General features: G+C 44.1%; 1 protein-coding gene across 1 annotated transcript; it reads right to left on the reverse strand.

Annotated features, from left to right (window-relative positions):
* Positions 1-9372: 9372 nt before the first annotated feature.
* CD2 (CD2 molecule) lies at positions 9373-24226 on the reverse strand. The gene is made up of 5 exons (XM_002810370.2): positions 24103-24226; positions 23647-23967; positions 17985-18215; positions 14010-14132; positions 9373-10138 (listed from the first exon to the last, which is right to left on the reverse strand). Exons 1-5 carry the CDS (start codon positions 24161-24163, stop codon positions 9819-9821), a joined length of 1056 nt encoding a protein of 351 aa, XP_002810416.1. The 5' UTR covers positions 24164-24226; the 3' UTR covers positions 9373-9818.
* Positions 24227-24574: the final 348 nt, after the last annotated feature.

Below are 24574 nucleotides of genomic sequence, written 5' to 3' on the forward strand. Positions count from 1 at the left end.
AGAGTCAAGACCCATCAGTGTGCTGTATTCAGGAAACCCATCTCATGTGCGGAGACACACATAGGCTCAAAATAAAAGGATGGAGGAAGATCTACCAAGCAAATGGAAAGCAAAAAAAGGCAGGGGTTGCAATCCTAGTCTCAGATAAAACAGACTTTAAACCAACAAAGATCAAAAGAGACAAAGAAGGCCATTACATAATGGTAAAGGGATCAATTCAACAAGAAGAACTAACTATCCTAAATACATATGCACCCAATACAGGAGCACCCAGATTCATAAAGCAAGTTCTGAGTGACCTACAAAGAGACTTAGACTCCCACACATTAATAATGGGAGACTTTAACACCCCACTGTCAACATTAGACAGATCAACGAGACAGAAAGTCAACAAGGATACGCAGGAATTGAACTCAGCTCTGCACCAAGCGGACCTAATAGACATCTACAGAACTCTCCACCCCAAATCAACAGAATATACATTTTTTTCAGCACCACACCACACCTATTCCAAAATTGACCACATACTTGGAAGTAAAGCTCTCCTCAGAAAATGTAAAAGAACAGAAATTATAACAAACTATCTCTCAGATCACAGTGCAATCAAGCTAGAACTCAGGATTAAGAATCTCACTCAAAACTGCTCAACTACATGGAAATTGAACAACCTGCTCCTGAATGACTACGGGTACATAACGAAATGAAGGCAGAAGTAAAGATGTTCTTTGAAACCAGCGAGAACCAAGACACAACATACGAGAATCTCTGGGATGCATTCAAAGCAGTGTGTAGAGGGAAATTTATAGCACTAAATGCCCACAAGAGAAAGCAGGAAAGATCCAACATTGACACCCTAACATCACAATTAAAAGAACTAGAAAAGCAAGAGCAAACACATTCAAAAGCTAGCAGAAGGCAAGAAATAACTAAAATCAGAGCAGAATTGAAGGAAATAGAGACAAAAAAAACCCTTCAAAAAATTAATGAATCCAGGAGCTGGTTTTTTGAAAGGATCAACAAAATTGATAGACCACTAGCAAGACTAATAAAGAAAAAAGGAGAGAAGAATCAAATAGATGCAATAAAAAATGATAAAGGGGATATCACAACTGATCCCACAGAAATACCAACTACCATCAGAGAATACTACAAACACCTCTATGCAAATAAACTAGAAAATCTAGAAGAAATGGATGAATTCCTTGACACATACACTCTCCCAAGACTAAACCAGGAAGAAGTTGAATCTCTGAATAGACCAATAACAGGAGCTGAAATTGTGGCAATAATCAATAGCTTACCAACCAAAAAGAGTCCAGGACCAGATGGATTCACAGCCGAATTCTACCCGAGGTACAAGGAGGAACTGGTACCATTCCTTCTGAAACTATTCCAATCAATAGAGAAAGTGGGAATCCTCCCTAACTCATTTTATGAGGCCAGCATCATCCTGATACCAAAGCCGGGCAGAGACACAACCAAAAAAGAGAATTTTAGACCAATATCCTTGATGAACATTGATGCAAAAATCCTCAATAAAATACTGGCAAACCAAATCCAGCAGCACATCAAAAAGCTTATCCACCATGATCAAGTGGGCTTCATCCCTGGGATGCAAGGCTGGTTCAATATACACAAATCAATAAATGTAATCCAGCATATAAACAGAACCAAAGACAAAAACCACATGATTATCTCAATAGATGCAGAAAAGGCCTTTGGCAAAATTCAACAACCCTTCATGCTAAAAACTCTCAATAAATTAGGTATTGATGGGACGTATCTCTAAATAATAAGAGCTATCTATGACAAACCCACAGCCAATATCATACTGAATGGGCAAAAACTGGAAGCATTCCCTTTGAAAACTGGCACAAGACAGCGATGCCCTCTCTCACCACTCCTATTCAACATAGTGTTGGAAGTTCTGGCCAGGGCAGTTAGGCAGGAGAAGGAAATAATGGGTATTCAATTAGGAAAAGAGGAAGTCAAATTGTCCCTGTTTGCAGATGACATGATTGTATATCTAGAAAACCCCATTGTCTCAGCCCAAAATCTCCTTAAGCTGATAAGCAACTTCAGCAAAGTCTCAGGATACAAAATCAATGTACAAAAATCACAAGCATTCTTATACACCAACAGCAGACAAACAGCCAAATCATGAGTGAACTCCCATTCACAATTGCTTCAAAGAGAATAAAATACCTAGGAATCCAACTTACAAGGGACGTAAAGGACCTCTTCAAGGAGAACTACAAACCACTGCTCAAGGAAATAAAAGAGGATACAAACAAATGGAAGAACATTCCATGCTCATGGGTAGGAAGAATCAATATTGTGAAAAAGGCCATACTGCCCAAGGTAATTTATAGATTCAATGCCATCCCCATCAAGCTACCAATGGCTTTCTTCACAGAATCGGAAAAAACTACTTTAAAGTTCATATGGAACCAAAAAAGAGCCCGCATCACCAAGTCAATCTTAAGCCAAAAGAACAAAGCTGGAGGCATCACACTACCTGACTTCAAACTATACTACGAGGCTACAGTAACAAAAACAGCATGGTACTGGTACCAAAACAGAGATATAGATCAATGGAACAGAACAGAGCCCTCAGAAATAACACCGCATATCTACAACTATCTGATCTTTGACAAACCTGAGAAAAACAAGCAATGGGGAAAGGATTCCCTATTTAATAAATGGTGATGGGAAAACTGGCTAGCCATATGTAGAAAGCTGAAACTGGATTCCTTCCTTATACCTTATACAAAAGATGGATTAAATACTTAAACGTTAGACCTAAAACCATAAAAACCCTAGAAGAAAACCTAGGCATTACCATTCAGGACATAGGCATGGGCAAAGACTTCATGTCTAAAACACCAAAAGCAATGGCAACAAAAGCCAAAATTGACAAATGGGATCTAATTAAACTCAAGAGCTTCTGCACAGCAAAAGAAACTACCATCAGAGTGAACAGGCAACCTACAAAATGGGAGAAGATTTTCGCAACCTACTCATCTGACAAAGGGCTAATATCCGGAATCTACAATGAACTCCAACAAATTTACAAGAAAAAACAAACAACCCCATCAAAAAGTGGGTGAAGGACATGAACAGACACTTCTCAAAAGAAGACATTTATGCAGCCAAAAAACACATGAAAAAATGCTCACTATCACTGGCCATCAGAGAAATGCAAATCAAAACCACAATGAGATACCATCTCACACCAGTTAGAATGGCGATCATTAAAAAGTCAGGAAACAACAGGTGCCGGAGAGAATGTGGAGAAATAGGAACACTTTTACACTGTTGGTGGGACTGTAAACCATTGTGGAAGTCAACCATTGTGGAAGTCAGTGTGGCGATTCCTCAGGGATCTAGAAGTAGAAATACCATTTGACCCAGCCATCCCATTACGGGGTATATACCCAAAGGACTATAAATCATGCTGCTATAAAGACACATGCACACGTATGTTTATTGCAGCATTATTCACAATAGCAAAGACTTGGAACCAACCCAAATGTCCACCAATGATAGACTGGATTAAGAAAATGTGGCACATATACACCATGGAATACTATGCAGCCATAAAAAATGATGAGTTCATGTCCTTTGTAGGGACATGGATGAAATTGGAAATCATCATTCTCAGTAAACTATCGCAAGAACAAAAAACCAAACACCGCATGTTCTCACTCATAGGTGGGAATTGAACAATGAGAACACATGGACACAGGAAGGAGAACATCACACTCTGGGGACTGTTGTGGGGTGGGGGGAGGGGGGAGGGATAGCACTGGGAGATATACCTAATGCTAGATGACGAGTTAGTGGGTGCAGCACACCAGCATGGCACATGTATACATATGTAACTAATCTGCACATTGCGCACATGTACCCTAAAACCTAAAGTATAATGATAATAAATAAATAAGTAAATAAATAAATAAATAATAATAATAAAAAAATACACTAACACTAACAATAGTTGATGAGTAAAAAAAAAAAAATCTCATAATGTTTTAAGAAAGTTGGCAAATTTGTGTCGGGCCACATTCAAAGCCATCCTGAGCTGCATGGTGCCCGCGGGCTGAGGGTTGGACAAGCTTGGGTTAAATGATGAAATTTATATGGGTTTCTCTGGCTCTCTATTCTGTTCCATTTGACCTATTTGTCTCTTCTTTCACCAATACCATACTATTTTGATTACTGTAGCTTTATAGTACATCTTGAAGTGGGGTAGTTCGGTTCACCAATTTTGTTCTCCTTCAATATTATGTTGGCTATTCTGGGACTTCTGCCTCTCTATATAAACTTGAGAATCACTTTAATATCCACAAAATAGTTTGCAGGGATTTTTTTTTTTTTTTTTGAGATGGAGTCTCACTCTGTCTCCCAGGCTGGAGTGCAGTGGCACAATCTTGGCTCACTGCAGTATCCACTTCCCAGGTTCCAGTGATTCTCCTGCCTCAGCCTCCCAAGTAGCTGGGATTACAGGTGCACACCACCATGCCCGGCTAATTTTTTGTACTTTTTGTAGAGACGGGGTTTCACCATGTTGGCCAGGCTGGTCTCAAACTCATAACCTCAAGTGATCTGCCAACCTCAGCCTCACAAAATGCTGGGATTACAGGCAAGAGCCACCAAACCCAGCCCAATTTGCTGGGATTTTGACCAGGATTACACGGAATCTACAGATTGAGTTGGGAAGAATTAATATCTTGGCAATATTGAGTCTTCCTATCCATGAACATAAAATAGCTCTCCATTTATTTGGTTCTTCCTTTATTTTGTTCATTAGAGTTTTGTAGTTTTCTTCATATAAATCTATACCTAAGTATTTCATTTTTTGAGTGCTAATGTAAATGGTATTATGTCTTTAATTTCAAATTGCACTTGTTCATTGTTGGTATATGGGAAACTGATGGATATTTAATGTTAACCTTGTAAGAATTATTTAATACAACCTTGCTATTAATATAATCCCTTATTAGTTCCAGTATTATTTTGTTGTTGATTCTTTCAGATTTTCTACACAAAAGATCACGTCATCTACAAAGATAGTTTTATTTATTTCTTCCCAGCCTGCATACCTTTTATTTCCTTTTCTTGTATTATTGCACTATATAAGACTTCTAATATGATGTTGAGAAACAGTGGTGAGAGGAAACATCCTGATTTCTGATCTTACTGGAAAGTTTAGAGTTTCTCATTGTTAAGTAAAATGTTAGGTGCGTGTCTTTTTTGTAGATTTTTTTTATCAAGTTGAGGAAGTTTCCCTCTCTTCCCAGTTACCAAAAGTTTTTTTGATAAACAGGTGTTGATAAACAGGAGTCAAATTCTTTTTTTGTATCTACTTATAGGATCATGTGATTTTTCTTCATTAGCTTGTGGATATGATAGATTATACTAATTGATTTACAAATGTTGAACCAGCTTTGCATACATGAGATTAACCCCACTTGGTTGTAATGTGTAGTCCTTTTTATACATTGTCAAATTTGATTTGCTAGTATTTTTTGAAAAATTTTGCATCTGTATCTGTGAGAGTTGTTGGCCTGTAGTTTCTTTTTTGTAATGTCATTGTCTGGTAGGCAATTAAAAAGATCAGAATTTTCCCTTGTTTCCTCATCCTTTTGTTCTGTGTTGCTATAAATAAACCAGAAAGATGCCATGTACTTAAGTAACGTCCTGGCATTTTTCTTCAGGAAAACCCTGCTTATGAAGCCAGGGAGGTGACAGAAGGCTGGTGACTCAATCTAGGATTTGCGAGGTGGCCTCACAGGTCTGTTCTTTAGCTTTAAATACCTCTGGTGTAGGATTTTATCATCCATTTGTTCCATGTGAGGCAACATTAGGAAACTGACTCAGATGAATCAAACTCATAGCAGACTAAGTCACCTTACAGAGTGCTTATTTATCAATTTATAATGAACTGTGTCTCTTTCCAATAACTAGCCCATTTATATGTGCCATTCAGGATATTCCCTTCTTGAGTATCGTGCCAGAAATAAAGCTCACAGTTTTCAGATGCATTCTGTACACAAGGATATATTTGTTACATTACGTACATTATTTCCATTTAGTCCTCACTCTAACCTTGTGAGGTGTTATCCTCATTTAACGGATGAGAAAATCAGTGTTTACAGAAGCTGAATAAATTACTCAAGCTTACAAATCCAGTGAGAGAGTCAGAACTTCCTGGCTTCGATACCTGTGAGTCTTCTACTACATTGAACTTCATGGGCACAGAGATGGTCTCACACAAGATTCACATTATAGTGGAGTTCAAGAGTTAGGAAAGGTCTCCCCCAGGAAATGACTTTCTGTCTCAGCTCTGAAAGAAGAATGTGGACAGGTGAAGAGCCAGGTGAAAAGTGTGGGCAGTGGGAACAGCATGTATAATAGGAACAGCATGTACAGTGGTCCTGAGGTGGCAAACTTATTGGTGAACTTGAGTCACCGAGTAACTGCAACCCACTGAGCATGGGTAAGGAGCCTAACATTAGAAAATTAGCAAAGGAAAAGGAGCAGGAGGACTGAGATGAAATTGCCAGTTTACAGCTGAGACTCTTTTGGAGCTAAGCTGGTCCAGCTGCTAGGATTAGACTATTATTTAGGGTGGGCACATAGGCTATCAGAAACCTCTAAATTTTCTATCTTCTTATAACCCTCTGGGATGTTCCAGTGCCTTAAATTATGTGGATATTTTTTCCAACATGGTTGGCCTTCTTATTGGAGATTTGCTTGTGGAGGAATAGCTAACTGGGCTACAACTGTTGATTTTTCTTACAATACTGCATTATCTATAGTCTCCAAGGTTGTCTACAATTTGAATGCCCATTGGAATCAGCTGGAAAGGTTGTTTAAAAATATGTTTATTTGGCCCCAACCTAATTTACAGAAGTGTCAGCATTTTTTTTTTTTTTTCACAAGCTCTACAAGCTATTCCTATGCAGCTGGCCTGACTACTCAGAATGTCCATGCTCTGGGATAGGTTCAGTGGGATGTCACACAGTGTCAGACAGGTGGGTGACAGCAGCACAAATCTTAAGCAAGGTTCGTGTTTCCCACCTAATGGTGGTGCAGGGCAGAGAATCCATCTTATCTTCCCTGGATAAGGAGGACAAGGATGTTATGTATGTTTACTTCCCTTCCTTTTGTCAGGACTGTGCTCACCCATTGAATCAATTGGCTAATGATAGCTTCAATAAAGTGCTGGCAGTGATGTTGACAAATGGTCATTGTACTCAAAAAGCTTCTTTACTATGGATTTCATAAATTCTAAAATGCACATTTTTTCACATTTTAACATCTCAGGAATGGGATTGTGACTAAAAATTGACTGTATCTTAGTATTTGTTACAATGCAACTGAGAAGTGTTCTTCTCTTTCTTAGTGGCATGTAAAAGAATGATGCCATTTAAAATCGATGCCATTTAAAATCAATGCCATCTTCAAATTAGTTAAATACAGTAGTTAAAAAAGAAAAAGAAAAAAATACAAAAAGTTGAAAACAGTAGTTGAAAAATCAATGACATCTTCAAATCAGTTAAATACAGTAGTTGAAAAAGAAACTACACATTTGTGTAAACAGAAAGCCAAATGAGCCTTGCTCATGCTGTTCTCTCTACATGGGTAATTCTGTACCTCTGCTTCACCAGTTCAATTAGTCTATTACAATGCAACCCAAACATCCCTCCTCTAGGAAGCCCTCTTTGTCACCCCAGTCCTACCACTCAGTCTGGGTTCAAAGTCCTTCCTCTGGGTTCATGCACTTGCTCTGACCTATATTTATCACACTGCATTGCATTTGTCCCATGGTTGGTCCATTTCTTGCCTACCAGGTGGTGAGCTCCTTGAAAGCAGAGATGCAATTGTACACCTCTGTTTTCCTAGTGCCTAGCACAGAGCCTGACACGTAGTAGAAGTTCAATAAATGTTTGTTGAATGAATGAACGATGAAGGATTGAATAGGGTGTATGTGTTTTGTACCATATGTAATGCCACAGGAGTTCAGAAGAAAGGCAGAGCCCAGGGCTGAATAGACCAGGGAAGATTTTCTTAAGGGAATGGCATATGAGCTATTCTGGTGAGATAGCCAATGAAATCACTCATGGGTATCATGAAGAATGAGAAAGGGGCAGGGCTAGGACCCTCATCTCTCTCTCTTTTTTTTTTTTTTAGATGGAGTTTCGCTCTTTTGCCCAGGCTGGAGTGAAGTGACGCGATCTCAGCTCACTGCAACCTCCACACCCCAGGGTTCAAGCAATTCTTCTGCCTCAACCTCCTGAGTAGCTGGGGTTATAGGTGTGTGCCACGATGCCCAGCTAATTTTTTTTTTTTTTTTAGTAGAGAAGGGGTTTCACCATGTTGGCCAGGCTGGTCTCAAACTCCTGACCTTAGGTGATCTACCTGCCTTGGCCTCCCAAAGTGTTAGGATTACAGGCACGAGCCACCATGCCCGGCCAGAGCCCTCATCTCTTTACTGGGTAGATCCTGTGGCAATTGTTACCTAGCTGGATTTTGTGTTTGAATTTTGGGAGACGATGAGGTTTCATTCATCATTGCCCTTAGTAATTAACTCTGGTTGCTGGAAAAATAGACTCTCAGATTCAGAGGAAAAAGTAGTTCAATCCTCAGTGAGCTGTCACAGGAAGTCCTGAATATACTTAGTTTTTGTGGTTTAGCCCTCAGAGCTTCCTGCCAGAGTGTAACAAGGTTTAGCAAGTCTAAGAAGCCAAGGAGAAGGCGGGCAGACAGGACCACAGACAAGGCACCAACATTTCAAAGCAGGTGACTTCTCACCACCTATTGTTTTAGAACTCTAACTGAAAACTATTTTTTTCTCCCCACTTCCCTCAAAGTACAGCTAGCATGACTGCTAGCTGGGGATGGGGTCTGACCTTTTAATTATAGTCATTTAAGACACTTAAGATTTGATTCAACTGAGTTGTCTCTTAGCCTATCTTTTTGTATGTCATCTGATGAGTTCATGACACCTCCAGTATCCATAGATTCCCTTGTTTTCAAGGATGACAGTACAGGTCATTATGACCGTGTCTGAACAGTCAAGGAAGTAAGACCCAAAAGGTTAAGTTTTCTGGTGACTCCTGTTAACGTTTGTGCATGGAGGCTTTAAATCATTATGGAAATCTACAAATAGGTTGTTGGACCCAGCTTTGCAGCTGAGACCTGGGGAGCATGTTCGGGTCATTCTGGTGAGGACTAAGGAGGTCTCAGCCGGATTGAGTTGACTGAATTTGATCCTGCTGTCACCTAGTGACAGCGAGGCTCTTTCTTATTTGGCAGCTTCCTCTCCTCGATACTGGGGTCCTTCACACAATGAGCAGTCACGGGTCTAGTCAAAGCTTTTATTTCACTTTTACTCACAGAATGGTGGGCAAGTGTCCACCAGGGCACATAAGAAACTCCAGAGTCTCTTAAGCAGATAGGCTGCTTGTAGTGAGACCCAGGCACACCAATCACTTGATTTATTGCATCTACACATGACCTGAGAGGGGACAAGAGATCTCTAAGATTTCTGTGCTCGGTCCTCTACCATTCTTGCAATCACACTTACATTACTTCTCCTTACTGGTGTGTTGGAGCTCTCTGAGGAGACCAAAGACTCCAGATGTTGGCCACATGGCTGAGTTCGAAGATGCAGAGCTGGCTGTGGCCCACAGCCTCAGGAGGTGACAATGTTCTGCACATGGAAAACACCTGACGGAAGTACTGATGTGCACATCAGGAGTGCAGAAATCCACAGTGCTTTTTATTGGAAAAGACAGTTTCTATCTTTTTTAATTAGAGGAAGGGGACAATGAGTTTTCTGCTGCCCCATGGGGAGATTTTGGCTGAACTCGAGGTCTGGGGAGGGGTGGGCCTTTCTGCTGGTGAACTTGTGTGCCCGACGGAGCAGGAGGCCTCTTCTGAGGCTGGTGCTGAACACGGTGTCCAGGAGGCAGGGGACGATGACTAGGTGCCTGGGAACGATGACCAGGTGGTGGAGGAGGATGTTGGGAAGCTGCTGGATTCTGAGGGGTTGAAGCTGGAATTTGGTGGGGCTTCCGGCCCCTTTCTTCAGTAGCTACTCTGTGGGCTCTTGTCTCCAGCTCCTCATCTGCAACAACAAAACCTCGATAGAGTTCATCTTGGCCAGGTGAAATCAATGTAAATATTGAGTACCTTTTATATGCAAGGCGCCATGCTAGCTGCTTTGGGGGATGCAATGAGGAAGCAGAAGTTGCCCCTACTCTCTGAGAACTCTAAAGCTTGTAGGAGAGAAAGAAGCGCTCACTGTAAGGTAGAATGAAAGCCTAGGACAAGAGAACTCAGGGAACCAGCAGGAAGAAGACACATGGGTGGAGGGCTTTGTGCCTGGGGCTCCCATGATCAGAGACAGCACTCAGACCTGGAACCCCACCTGTGTGCTGACCTAGAGATTGTTCCCTGAGAGCAAGAACCTCGTGGTTAGAGCGCATGGGAAGGGGTTATGAGCAGTCATGGAGGATATTAGTAACTACATTCCTTCTGAGGCATTTCTATGTTAGATCTGCCTTTCCCCCAATTCCACTGTCATGCAATCCACCTTCTGGCAAGAGGTTGGAATACATGCAAGGGACTTTTTGTCCTTAGAAATTTACTCGCTTCTCAGAAATTCATGACTTACCCTCTTGGCCTTAGGAAAGAAAGAACTCCTCCTCTCCTCACCCTTCAGGATTTTCTTCTTTGTGTGACTTCAGTCCATGAAAGCAGGCCCACAACTACTTGTAATGTAGTTTTTCCTGTACTCTTAAAATCACAGGGAATCTGTGAAGGTGCCCAGCTGCTAGAGGCCTGGAGCACCCTGCTGGCCTCTCTGGACTCCTTTAGGCTATAAGTTAGGTATTTCAGTCCCTGCACCCAAGGCCATCTTTGCAGTGGCTCCAGAGGGAGGTAGGAAGAGAAGTTTCTCCCTGGGGTGAAATAATTACCTCTTTTTTTTTTTTTTTTTTTTTTTTGAGATGAAGTTTCACTCTTGTTGCCCAGGCTGGAGTGCAATGGTGCGATCTTGGCTCACTGCAGCCTCCACTTCCCGGGTTCAAACAATTCTCCTGCCTCGGCTTCCTGAGTAGCTGGGATTACAGGTGTGCACCACCACGCCCGGCTAATATTGTATTTTTGGTAGAGATGGCATTTCTCCATGTTGGTCAGGCTGGTCTCGAACTCCCGACCTCAGGTGATCTGCCTGCCTTGGCCTCCCAAAGTGCTGGGATTACAGGTATGAGCCACCGCACCCAGCTGAAATAATTACCTCTTACATCTTTATGGAGATGTGTGGCTGGGGAAGCACAAGCCCTCTCTAAGCATCACCCTGTAACTTCCGGATGTTGATTCAGACCAGGTGGTCTCCTCTGACTACATGAAACGTGAGCATCAGATGGCTTTGAATGTAGTCAAAGTTAGACAATGTGATTTTGATACCTAAATGGCTCATGTGCTCTAAGCACAAAGAGGAAAGGGCCTCCAGAAAGGACAAAACACATCCTCTATGCCATCTTCTGTGCCCTGTAGTCATTGCTTAAGTTATGTCCAGTAGACTGTGGAGAGGGCTCTAACCCCTGGCCCCAGTTCTGAATTATGGGGCAGTGGGTGGTCCTTCTTCATCTCCTATGTGGCAAGCTTGCACTGGCCATTGGTTTACTACTCTGTTCACCCACTATTTTTGTTTTTTATTTGTTTTGTTTTTTTGAGACAGGGTCTTGCTCTGTTGCCCAGACTGGAGTGCAGTGGTGTGATCGTATCTCACTGCATTCTCGATCTCCCGGGCTAAAATGATTCACCCACCTCAGCCTCCTGACTAGCTGGGACTACAGGCATACATCACCACACCTGCCTAATTTTTAAATTTTTTTTTTAAAGTAGAGACCAGGTCTCACTATATTGACCAGGCTGGTCCCAAACTCCTGAGCTCAAATGATCCTCCTGCCTCGGCCTCCCAAATTGCTGAGATTACAGATATGAGCCACCACACCTGGCCCATCCACCATTTGGTTCATTTGTCCTTCCAACATTTATTCCTCATCTTCTAAGTGTTAAGTGTCATTGTGACTTAGACACAAATTGTCCTTAGGAAGCCTAAAATCAAGTAAGAGGCGAACAAGAACTGAAAATTGCAATGTCAATTTCCGTGAAGAGCCCAGGGCCACCAGAAAGTGTAGACAGAGGTACATGAGCTCTGGTAGGAGGAATGGGGTGTGGCCATATGGCTGAGACTGCAGGCAGGGTTGGTCAGACAAGGCTGGCTACGGCTCTGTGCACCCTGCCTGGTTCAAGCAGGACAGTGGGTCCTCAGCCTGCCCACTCCAGCAGCTGCAGCTAGCGCCTAAATGTGTGCTCCCAGGAATTCCTCCAGGCTCGTTGTCCTTCTCCGTTGTTTGCATCTCCTGGTTACTCAATCCAGGACATGACTAGAATGAGGCAAGTGAGGCTGACAGGCATGCAGTTTAAAGACACACCAACTTTCAGGTTGTGCAAGGGCAGGCCAGCCTCCTTAAATTCTATGCCTTAAATTCTGGGCTCCTTGCCTCAGCCTAGGCCTAAGTCAGCCTGCTGGCCATAGGATTTAAGGCAAATAATTGAACCTCACTGAACTTAAGCTTCCTTATCTGTGTTGTTATCTATCTCCTAAGATCACTCTGAAAGCTGGATGCACTAATAGACATAAAACACAGAGACTAATGACTTTTTTATCAGCATGAGCTAACCATCATTCTTCTCAGCCTGGTGATGGCAGAGATTGCCTTGTCTTGGGGTGACAAGTGAGGTCCACCTTGGAAGAAGATATGGTCTTTGACCATTAGTCAATGGAGAAGGGGTCTTTGTTGGGGAGGAGCATGGAGAACAGCCAGAGCTGGGCACAGAGGAGGGCAAGCCGGGCATGCCTAAGGGCCCTGCCAGCGATTCTGCTGCACCGTGGTGGAAAGTGTGGGACAGTTGTGGTGGGAAGAATGGGACTAAGTTCAGGAAGATGTTTCGGGGCCTGGGCTGGGGGCAGTGGTGTGATGGGACGTGGGGCTGAGGGACCGCAGCCTGATGGGGAGGCAGAAGGAGAACTGAGGAAGAAGTCTGAGGTAAAGAAGCCAAATCCAGAGGGCACGGGGCCCAAGGCCACTGGTGCCTGGGGAAGTTTGGACCACCTTCCTGGGCAGCACTGGAAGCAGCTGGTGTGGCTGTACCTGCCGGTTCTAGGGAGAGACCAAGTCCTGCTGTGAACGTGAATTGCAGAGAACCCCAGGGCCTGTTCCCTTGGCTGCAAGTCCCGCCAATGGCTGACACCCTCATCTGTGCCCCACACAGTGACCCTGGGTTGGCCATTCTCTGAAGTGTTCTGCCTGGGGTGGCCTGGATGCTCCCTGAGCCGGCTCCCCACTTGCAAGCATAACCTTTTCATTGCTGATAGATTGTCGGACAGGCCTGATCCGAGGAAAAACTCTCAACCCTAACACATCCCTCGAACAGAGAATTAGCAAAGGGGACACAGACACTCTGCTTTAGAACAGCTGTTTTCCTGTGACTACCTGATGACCTGAATGGTTTTCCCTGTGTTTCTAGGAGCTTGGTCCTGAACTCACCTTGGGCCACCCATAGACAGGACATTTATTCCTAGAAATGGTGTTTTGGAGCTAACTTTTCTACCTATGTAGAGAAGTGTGGCTCATTCAAAAGATGTTCACATTAGCCCGTCACCAAGTAGGCCTCAGTGGTGGATTCCAATGAGGCCAACTGGATTCAGTGTCTCAAAGCTCCCACATTGTCACCACTAAGAATTTGTTTTTCAAAAATCAAGCTAACCACAAAATGAAACAAGCTATAACCGCTGAATACAACCCTGACATTCCGAAACTACCTATTTCCATCATTTTCTCTGCAGATTCAAGGTGTCATCCCCATGAGCTGTTTCATGGGGATTTTGCTGGGGCCTGCGGTGGGACAAAAGAGGGGGAGCTTACCATTTCTCCGACTCCTCTGTTTTTTCCTTTTGGTGATGTAGAAAACGAGCAGTGCCACAAAGACCATCAAGAGGCTGCCTCCTCCACAAATGCCAATGATGAGATAGATGTCCAGACCTTTCTCTGCAAAAGGAAGACAAGTGGGATGACCGGGAGGGGTCCAGGCAGAGAGCCCATTACTCTGGCCAAGGATGCTGCCTCCTGCATCAAGCAGATAAAAGAGCTTGTTGGGACCTTTCACCCCACAGCTCCCAGGCTCACAGAGGGTGGTGAGTGGTGTCAACCCTGGAAGGACCCAAGGTCCTTGGGAAGCTCCCTCTGCAGGCTCCTTGGGAAACTGCTCTCAGGGGCTAGAAATGCCTGATGGTTCATGCAGGAAGGCCGGCCTGCCCGCTGCCCCCATCATGGAAAGTGTCACGAAATTTTAGATCCGAGGATCTTAGAGATACTCTAATGCAACCTCTAGTTTCAAACATAAGGCCCTGAGAGGGAGAATGAGTTGCCTGAAGCCACACAATATCTGTTCCTGAGCATTTCCCTTAAGCAGCCCCTTGTCTCGGTGTTTCTGCACTGTTGATGCTGCTGTCGTCTCTGGCTATCCCCACCGCACCATGATTCCTTCTCACTCTCTCTACCAGGCAGTTTCCAAACACTCAGGGTAAATATTTCACTTGTTCAGCCCAGCACTCTGACCTCACGGCCAGCACCCCCTCACAGAGTTTCCCTGGAGCCACGAGAGAAACCTGGGTGCACAGTGTGTTAGTAACAGCAGTGGGCTTAGTCTTCAGTTACTGGACCTTCAGTTGCTGTAATGCAATGAGGAAAACAGTGACTTTGGTGTTAAGGGAAATGGGTTTGGTCTAGGCTTTTTTAGGCAGGAGCTGTGTGAACTTTGGAGAGTTACTTCACCTCTCAGAGCCTGTTTCCTTCTTTGTAAAGTGGAGATAATGAAACCTACATCATAGGGTGGCTGTTGGAAGTCAATCAGATAATGGATATCAAAGTGCTTTGTAAACTGTAAAACAACACAAATGTGAGGTCTTGCTCTTACTAGTGTTCTCACACTGGTGTTTCTGGGAGCTGTTTCCCAGAAACAGGGGAAACAGGAGGGGTTCTAGGGCTGTCTGCCCTTTGTGAGACAATAGCAGTTAGAGAAGCAGCAGTGGAGCTCGGGTCAGGGGACAGGGTCATCTGAAGAACAAACTGGAACTTGGCCCAGCATCACAAAAGAAATGCTTCTCCAGGCAAAAACATCCTAGGGAGACACTGTTACACATGAAGCCCAGGATGGGCCCCAAGGAGAAGGTCAGAGGCTCAGAAACCAAGTTTAACAGATCATCAAACTGCAGTGGTTTATTCATCTTGGCTTTCTTTCCTCGAGTCTCTCTCTGACCCATTCTTTGCCTGCCAGTTACACAACCTCTCTAAGCTCTACTGATGAAGAGGCCTCCACCAGAGAAGCAGGCATAATCTTAAACCATTGAAATTGGGTCAGTAAAGGATTCAGGGCCCTTTAGGCCCTGCTGGCTTGGACGAGGGGCAGGAGATACCAGAGGCCACTTCCTGCTGAGCTTGAGAACTTTTCAGATTTGACCCGGGGTGGGGCAGGGCAGGCCTGAAATGCTTTGGGGAGCACATGGCTAAGTCATGCAGCCACCAGCTCCATCTTCTCTCCAAGTCATCGGGTAGGGTGGCCACAACTTTATCCTGGGCACATGCAGGAATGTACGCAATGCCTTACACAGCCTGCTCTCCAGTTTGTCCAGTGTGGTGCCCTGGGGCACCTGGTAGTGCTCTTGGTGGGGAATGTTCCATCATGTTTCAGAAGCAGTGGTGGCAGTGTCAGTCAAAAATATGCCCTCCCAGTTCCTAAATCCAGGCATACTATCTTCCTACAGTTTCTCTTGGAGATCACATGCCCATGAGTTTATGTGATAAAGTATTTTTGCACATCTGAATCTGTTCCTTCCTCCTAGTATTTTGGTTTTAAGTATGTAAACGCTCACCTAATCTGAGCCAAATGGTTAGACTCTGACCATTGCTCTTCTCTGCCTTGGCCTTTCAGAATAAAACTTCCAAATCCCTTTTCAGGTCTTCAAGAGCAGCTCCTCCACCCTAATCTCTCCCCAGGTATTCTTCCCATCTCCCTAGTCGTCCTTCTCCCAATGAGCTTCTGCTCTGCACCATAGAATAAGGGACATAAGTGTTCCAGCCTTCAAACCTTGGCTGCTCCCAAGGTCCTCCCTCTCTCCCTCCTTCCATCCCTAATACACACACATATTTATACTTGTGGGCTCCAGTTAAAATAAACATGAAAAGTAGGGTTGCCAGATATAATGCAAAACACCCAGCTAAATTTGAATTTCAGAAAAAAATGAAAAATTTCTAGCATAAGTATGTTCCGTGCAATATCTGAAACGTACTTATACTGTATTTTTATTTACTATATCTGACAACTCTAATCAAAGATCTCCTGAGGCCACTGCAGTGGCTCATGCCTATAATCCCAGCACTTTGGGAGGCTGAGGTGGGAGGATAGCTTGAGCACAGGAGTTCGAGACCAGCCTGGGCAACGTAGTGAGACCTTATCTCTACAAAAAATTTAAAAATTATCTGGGTGTGGTGGCATGCTCCTGTAATCTCAGCTACTGGGGAGGCTGAGGTGGGAGGATTGCTTGAGCCTGGGAGGTCGAGGCTGCTGAGAGGTATGATTATACTACCACACTCCAGCCTTGGCAACAGAGCAAAACCCTGTCTCAAAAAAAAGTTGTGAAGTCAAGGAGAGGCAACTTCACTCGCTGTGCCTTAGTGATGGGGGAATGTGGGAGGATGACTGGTGGGAAAACTGGGGGTGAAGTGATGCTGGTCAAGTTGGTGATTGGCAGACTCTCAGATGCCTTCAATGACCCCTGCTTCCTGGTATTCTCACCTATGTGCAATCCCCTCTGATTGAATATGGGCTAGACTTATTAACTTGCTTCTAATGAATAGAACACAGCAGAAGTGATTTGGGATATCACTCCTGAGATTAAGTTACAAAAAGACCACGGCTTTTGTCCTGAGCACTTATTCCTGCTCTTTCTTAGAGGGCTCTGAGGGAAGCTAGCTGCCATATTGTGAGGCAGCCCAATGGCCCACATGAATGAACTTGGAAGTGGATCCAAGAGCCTACTCATCTAATAGTCTGTGAACATGGTGCTTATTTTCTTCGTGGGCCAGGAAGCTGAAGCCTAGAGAGGGGAAGAAACTCTGTCAAGATTCTCTGGCTAAATTTGGACAGACCCAAACTAGAAGTCCACACCTCTACTCCCAGGCGAGAGCTTGGGCACTACAGAAGGCTGCCTCTCAGAAATACTTCTGGAGGTCACATCAGGCTGGGACACTGGGGATCCATTATGGTTTGGAGTTTTGAGATTTTCTGGAGCTAGTCCCCAAGCCTTGCCGTCCTGTTGTGTGCCAGGAGTGTTGCCTTGCTGTTCACAGTCCTTTTTGGCCGCAAGGGCTCCATTCCCCCATGTCCCTGTCCCCCAGGGTTTCTGCAGCCTTTCTACCTTTACTCCTGATAGGAGGTGCTGACCACTGACCATCTTTAGGGGAGCAGTTGGAATCATGTCACTAACTAGCCAAGGGACCTTGGGCAAATCAGTTTCCCTCTCTGGAAAATGGGGCTTTGCATGAGATACTCTCTACAGCTCCTCCTTCTTCAGTTTTGCAATTCTTTCTCCTAGAAGAGGATCTTTAAAATTGCTTGTGGTCAAATTGTGCTCAGTGGGAGGACTCCCAGGATGGGAAACCATAGAACACCACCTCCCCTGAGGCTTCCCTTGAAGGTTTCCAGGAGGAAGAGATACACTTTCATGCCTCATCCTGAGCCAGGGCTGCCTCCCAGCATGAGCACCTGTGACCTGGAGCAGCGTGCCTCTGCCTACTGAGGGCCTGGCAGGCTGTGTTTGTGAAGTGATGCCCGCCACGCACCTGGACAGCTGACAGGCTCGACACTGGATTCCTTGCTGACTTTGTTCCCTGCTGTGCACTTGAATTTTGCACTCAGGCTGGTGGTCCACTTGTGTGTGATGACCCTCTGAGAAAGTTTTAGATGTTTCCCATCTTGATACAGGTTTAATTCGGGGTCAGTTCCATTCATTACCTCACAGCTCAGGGTTGCGTTGATACAAGTCCAGGAGATCTTTGGTTTTGAGACCCTCTCTAAAAAGAAAGTAAAGATCCAGTTCAATTTAGGCAATTTTCTGATTTTAATAAGCATATCTATTTATACAGTGGGGGATGGAGTGAGTTAGGGACAAGGGAACAATGTCAAAGACCTCTAGCAACTTTTGGAAATTATTTTATTTTATTTACAAAGAGCATTCAGAAAAAAAAAATTTCTGATGACATTCATAGATACATTATGCCACTAAATAGTGTATCATATGTAATGTTTATATACGGTCTTATACCTTAAAATGCTTTCACGTATATGATATCACTTAACCCTAACAGACAGGCTGATGTTTTTCTTCCCATTTACAGACAAAATGTTCGAGGCTCTGAGAGGTCCAGTGGGTGGTCTTGGGGCACCACCTAAAACATGGCAGTCAGGGTTTAGGAGTATGGGTAAGAGGGTGCCTCTGGAGTTTGAGAAAGGCAATGCTTTAAGAGCAGCCAGGAACCCCATCCTGGAGGAATCGCCACATCAACATGTGACTGGGGACCTTGGATACCTCTGCCCCCACCAAGTTCCTAGAGCAGAGGGCCAGGTGGGTACATGTGAGTGTGTGGGTGTCCAAGGAGCTCAAAGCTCTGGGGAAAAAGAGCACCTGCCTGGGAACCAGAGACTTGGTTCTGCCTTTTCCCAGCCCAGAGCGGCTTAGCTGCTCACAGGGTCTACACTGGCCCTCCTCAGAGCATCAGAAAAGGATCAGAAAAACATACCCTACCTGTCACGAAAGGAGCAACATGTGGCAAAGCCCTGGGCAGATCACTAGGCACTGACATTATTAGTGGTAGTTCATGCATTCAATAATCACAAACTTCTTGCCTCTCCCACAGAGAGACTGCACCATAAAAGGAAAATGCCTAGACTTCACGTTAGATGGCTCAGGTCTACATCCTAGCCCCATCACTTCCTAGCTGTGTGAACTTTTCCTTTTCCTCCTCTTCTGTTTTTTTTTTTCTCATTCTTTACTTTGTTCCCCCCAGACTTGCCACTTTTCCCTCTCAGTTTCTCTCCATTCATAATATAGATAGACTAGCTTATTTTTCAATGATTCCCTCCCACTCTGACTTCCAGACACCAATATTTTCCCCGTGGAACATCATAGTCAAACTTCATTTATGTCCCGATATATATAGGCATGCAGAAATTAAATTAAAAGTTTTCTTCTCATCCCAAGATTCTGTGTTACTGAGAAGGAAGAAAATGGACATTATCAACATTCAGCAACAGAGTTAGTACATAGTCTAGAGGTTGGGTCATGAAGTTTGCCCGTCTCTTCAGAATGGAAATATTTTTTTTCTACTTATAACAGTAACACAGTAACATGATTGTGGTGATGGTTGCAAAACTCTGAATGTACTAAAGGCCATTTTAGTATATGGACAAATTGAATGGTAGGTGAATTATTTCAATGAAGCTGCTTGGAAAAAAAAGAAAAGGTCATCATCCTTGCCAAAAAGACCTCTGAGTTTGAATCCTGACTTTGCTCCTGTCAAGCAATGAGACTTTGGACAAGCTGCTTCTGACTAGGTCTCTGTTTTCTTACATATAACAAGGAGATAATAACAACTAGGTCTCAGTGTTGTTGGGCACTTTAAATAAGATCATGTAAGCAAGCACCTGACCCCTAACTGGTAGCCATTATTTCCACCGCAATGCTAAATGCGACCCAAATGTGAAAACACCAGCATGGTCCCCCGCGTAGGGCTCACACTCAAAACAGGACACTCGATTTTGTGCTGTTTGGAGTCCTGAGATCTCTGGTTTCCAGAGCCCATAATCAGAGGCCCTTTTCAGCGCCATGCTCAACCCCACTACATTTCTACAAGGTGCTCTCCACTCAAGGTTGCAGGACTAGGGTGTGGAAAGTTGTCACTTCAGGTGAACTGACAGTGTCTGGGATTGCTGGAGTGGGCAATCTGACACTATCTGGGATTGCTGGTAGGCCCAGGTGCTGAAAATGGGGCTGGAGACAGAGAGGAAGAAGGAGGGGGCCCTGCTTCTGGCGACATTTTCTGTGTGAAGCACAGAAATGCTTATTTGCTCATTGAATGGCTGGCCTGTGCTCATGCTGGGGTTCCTGTCCGCCTCCCCAAGCGCAGCTTCCTCTTTTCCCTTCTTATCACTCCCTGCCCAGCATCCATGGGCTTTCAACTTCGGTCATTGTACAAGTTGATAAAATATTTTTAAAAGTTTAAAGCAGATTAAAAATTACCCACAATGCCACCACTCAAAGTCAATAATGAATAATATTTTCATGTATATCTTTATCAGATATTTTCTATTTATATGTACATATATAAATAATATAATATTTCAGCTGGGAGAGGTGGCTCATGCCTGTAGTCCAGCACTTTGGGAGGCTGAGGTGGGCGGATCTCTTGAGGCCAGGAGTTCAAGAGTAGCCTGGCCAACATGGTGAACTACATCTCTACTAAAAATACGAAGATTAGCCAGGTGTGTTGGTACGCGCCTGTAATCCAAACTACTCAGGAGGCTGAGGCATGAGAATTGCTTGAACCCAGGAGGCAGAGGCTGCAGTGAGCCAAGATTGCGCCACTGCACTCCAGGCTGGACAACAGAGTGAGACCCTGTCTCTCTCTGTCTCTCTCTCTCTCTGTCTCTCTCTATGTGTATATATATGTAATATTTTAAAAATTAAAACTAGTTTATGTGATCTTATAGTCTGCCTTTTCCCCTTTATTGTGAAATTATATTATGAAGTTCTTTTCTTAATGAACATCAATAAATGCATATATCCATCTTTTTAAAGGATGCATTCTTAATTTAATTGATTAATAAGTTTCTAACTGCTGACTGTTCTAGTATTTCGCTAACATGAACAATGCAGTGACGGGCACCCTTGTGGAGTAGTACCTCCGTATACATTCACTAAGATAGCGTCTTAGAACTAATCCAACCTAAGGCCTTCCATGGATGAGAACTCCTTAATTCTGAGTTGCTGGGATTAACCCCTTCCCTACTAGCATCTGCTTCTAAGGGGCCCTCCACTGCCTCTTCAGCCTGCAGCAGCAATTCCCTCATGAAGGAAATGCAGGCACAACTACTGGAGTTTGAGAAGTTTGGAGGCCGGGTGCCGTGGTTCACACCTGTAATCCCAGCACTTTGGGAGGCTGATGCAGGCGGATCCCCTGAGGTCAGGAGTTTGAGACCAGCCTGACCAACATGGCGAAACCCCATCTCTACTAAAAGTACAAAAATTAGCCGGACATGGTGGTACACGCCTGTAATCCCAGCTACTTGGGAGGCTGAGGCAGGAGAATCGCTTGAACCTAGGAGGCAGAGGCTGCAGTGAGCTGAGATCATGCCAGTGCACTCCAGCCTGGACAAGAGAGCAAGATGCCGTCTCAATTAAAAAATAAAATAAAATAAAATAATAAATAAATAAATAAAGAGAAGCTTGGAGAAACAAAGAGATGTGGGAGGGCATTAGCACTGAGAAAACAGGTTTTGTGCCCCAGGCACTGCAGGGCACTTGTACACACCTTGTCTCACTGAATATCCCTTGAAGTTGCCATTGGAAAATCAGACTCAGAGCAGATAGGGAATTTGCCCAAGGCCATGGTAACCTTAAGTCAGGTAATAGTGACCAACTACAAGTTGAATCAAGATGTTGTATGACACTGACATGCACACACACAATGGTGCAGTGTTTCTTTTTGGGGCAATGAAAATGTTGACTGTGGTGATGGTTACAAAACTCTGAATATACTGAAGGCCATTTTAGTATATGGACAAATTGAATGGTAGGTGAATTATCTCAATGAAGCTGCTTGGAAAAGAAAGAAAAGGTCGTCATTCTTGCCAAAAAGACCTCTGAGTTTGAATCCTGACTTTGCTCCTGTCAAGCAATGAGACCTTGGACAAGCTGCTTCTGACTAGGTCTCTATTTTCTTATATATAACAATAACAACTAGGTCTCAGTGTTGTTGGGCACTTTAAATAAGATCATGTAAGCAAGAACCTGACCCCTAACTGGTAGCCATTATTTCCACCGCAATGCTAAATGCGACCCAAATGTGAAAACACCAGCATGGTCCCCCGCGTAGGGCTCACACTCAAAACAGGACACTCGAGTTTTGTGCTGTTTGGAGTCCTGAGATCTCTGGTTTTCAGAGCCCATAATCAGAGGCCCTTTTCAGCGCCATGCTCAACCCCACTACATTTCTACAAGGTGCTCTCCACTCAAGGTTGCAGGACTAGGGTGTGGAAAGTTGTCACTTCAGGGGAACTGACAGTGTCTGGGATTGCTGGAGTGGGCAATCTGACACTATCTGGGATTGCTGGTAGGCCCAGGTGCTGAAGATGGGGCTGGAGACAGAGAGGAAGAAGGAGGGGGCCCTGCTTCTGGCGACATTTTCTGTGTGAAGCACAGAAATGCTTATTTGCTCACTGAATGGCTGGCCTGTGCTCATGCTGGGGTTCCTGTCTGCCTCCCCAAGCCAAGCGCAGCTTCTTCTTTTCCCTTCTTGTCACTCCTTCCCCAGCGTCCCCCGGGGCTTTCAACTTCAATGGCGTTTCGACTCCACTTTCTCTTCCTTCTCTCCCTTGCCTAAGCCACCTTTCTCTATGCCTGACCCTTATTATCCTCATTCTTCCTATTTTACAGGTACCCTTTGGTCTAGGCCAGTGGTGATTGACTTCGGCTGCTCATTAGAATCCCCCAGGGAGCTTTAGAACCTAATGATACCCAGGCCACATGCAAAAAAAAATTTGATTTAATTGGTCCTCATTCCACTTGGATTACAGCAGCAGCTTTCTAACTAGTCTCCCTAACCCCATCCTCAATATCCACTCCTGTCCTCCCAGTACAGGCAGAGATATACAAAGCCACACCTTGTGCATTTTCTACACATATCAGCAAAAATCACCTACCACCTTGGATCACTCTGACAAGCAGATCCAAAACAAGGGCTGTTCATCCTTAAATATGTTGTTTCCAGCCCTTTTCTGCCATATAACTCCTCCTTCAGGGCAGCCTGGCTTGAAATGGGCTCTGTTGATGAAACGCCCGCTGCTCTCCAGTCAGCCTCTTCTTCTCGCCCCACTCTTAGCTCGCCCATTCATCAGCAACCTGGAACAGTTGCCTTTTCCCTCTGCCTACCTGTGTCCCCCTCCTGATTAATGCCACCTTAATCCAGGTTCTTCACCCAGCCCCACATTCCTGTAATCACCTGAAGACAGAGTTGTAGGCAGGTAGACTTGAGGGTCTATCAGATGTGTGGATCCCATTCCCGCATTAGACCACAGTCTCCACTGGGGCAGGAGACATGCATCTGGTTTCCTGTATAGCCCCCCTGGAGGCAGAGGTCTGCGCTGGGGAATATTATAAATGCTATTTTCCAACTTGCCAAATAGCACCCACATTGAAATAAAGCAACTAAGGGAATGAACACTTACCTTGAATCTTCAAATCAAATATTTTTTCCAACACATTTTTTCCTTTTGTATCATATATTGATACCTTGTAGATATCCTGATCATCGGTCTTCAGATGCTTAATTTTCAGAGTTCCATTTTTAAATAGCTTATATGCATCTTTTTCCTCGAAAGTCTCTTTCTCTTTTCTGAACTGTGCAATCTTTTTCTTGTCTGAAGTTTTTTCCCATTTTATATCGTCAATATCATCACTCATTTGAAAACTAGGAATGTCCAAGTTGATGTCCTGACCTAAGGCACCCCAGGTTTCCAAAGCATTCATAATCTCTTTGGAGACTGCACCTATAAAAAGCAAAAGAGTTGCTGAAAGTCACTTTCAGGGAAAGCTAGGTTGGGACTTCTTTGACTCTTATGCTTACTTCAGGGTCTCCGAAGAAGCTTCTAACAGTGACAGTGGAGACCCACGCACCAGCTTACCTTTGGAAGAAACGTTGAAAATCAGAAGGAAGCTGGCTACAATTTTACATGGAAAGCTCATCTTAAGGGTTGGTTTCCTCTTTTGATTCTGAGCTCTTCATGCAAAAGGAACTGAAGTGAGACTGGTGGAGTCCACACCCCGAGAGCTTAACCACGTGCCTCTCTTCACATCTTTTACAGTAACATAAAACATAATACACATACACAGAGAGCGAGAACGCGCACAAGCCAGCCCTTCTGATGTGCTCCTTTGCCAAAGCAGATGTGTTTATGAGTGTGTGTTTTCTTACTGCATTTTAATCCTCACACAAAAAATTGGGAAGGATAGGTTTTCTCATCTCAGTGAAAGAGAAAAGGAACAGAGAGGCTAAGTAGATCACTAAGGATCACTCTTTTGTAAACAAGAAGCCAAATTCAACCACACAGCCTTTTATCCACTTAGGTATACTGTCCCTAACAAGACCACATAGAA

The sequence above is a fragment of the Pongo abelii genome, chromosome 1 (genome assembly GCF_028885655.2).
Source record: "Pongo abelii isolate AG06213 chromosome 1, NHGRI_mPonAbe1-v2.0_pri, whole genome shotgun sequence".
Classification (NCBI taxonomy): domain Eukaryota; kingdom Metazoa; phylum Chordata; class Mammalia; order Primates; family Hominidae; genus Pongo; species Pongo abelii.

Bases quoted from the DNA above. Each gene is read 5' to 3' on its own strand.
- CD2 (XM_002810370.2), bottom strand. From the start codon at position 24,163: ATGAGCTTTCCATGTAAAATTGTAGCCAGCTTCCTTCTGATTTTCAAC. The intron at 14,133-17,984 runs GTGCGTGGCGGG...TTCCTTTTGCAG, and splicing joins CGAGCCTGTCAGCTGTCCAG to AGAAAGGTCTGGACATCTAT. The intron at 10,139-14,009 runs GTAAGCTCCCCC...TTGTTGTTGCAG, and splicing joins ACAGAGGAGTCGGAGAAATG to ATGAGGAGCTGGAGACAAGA.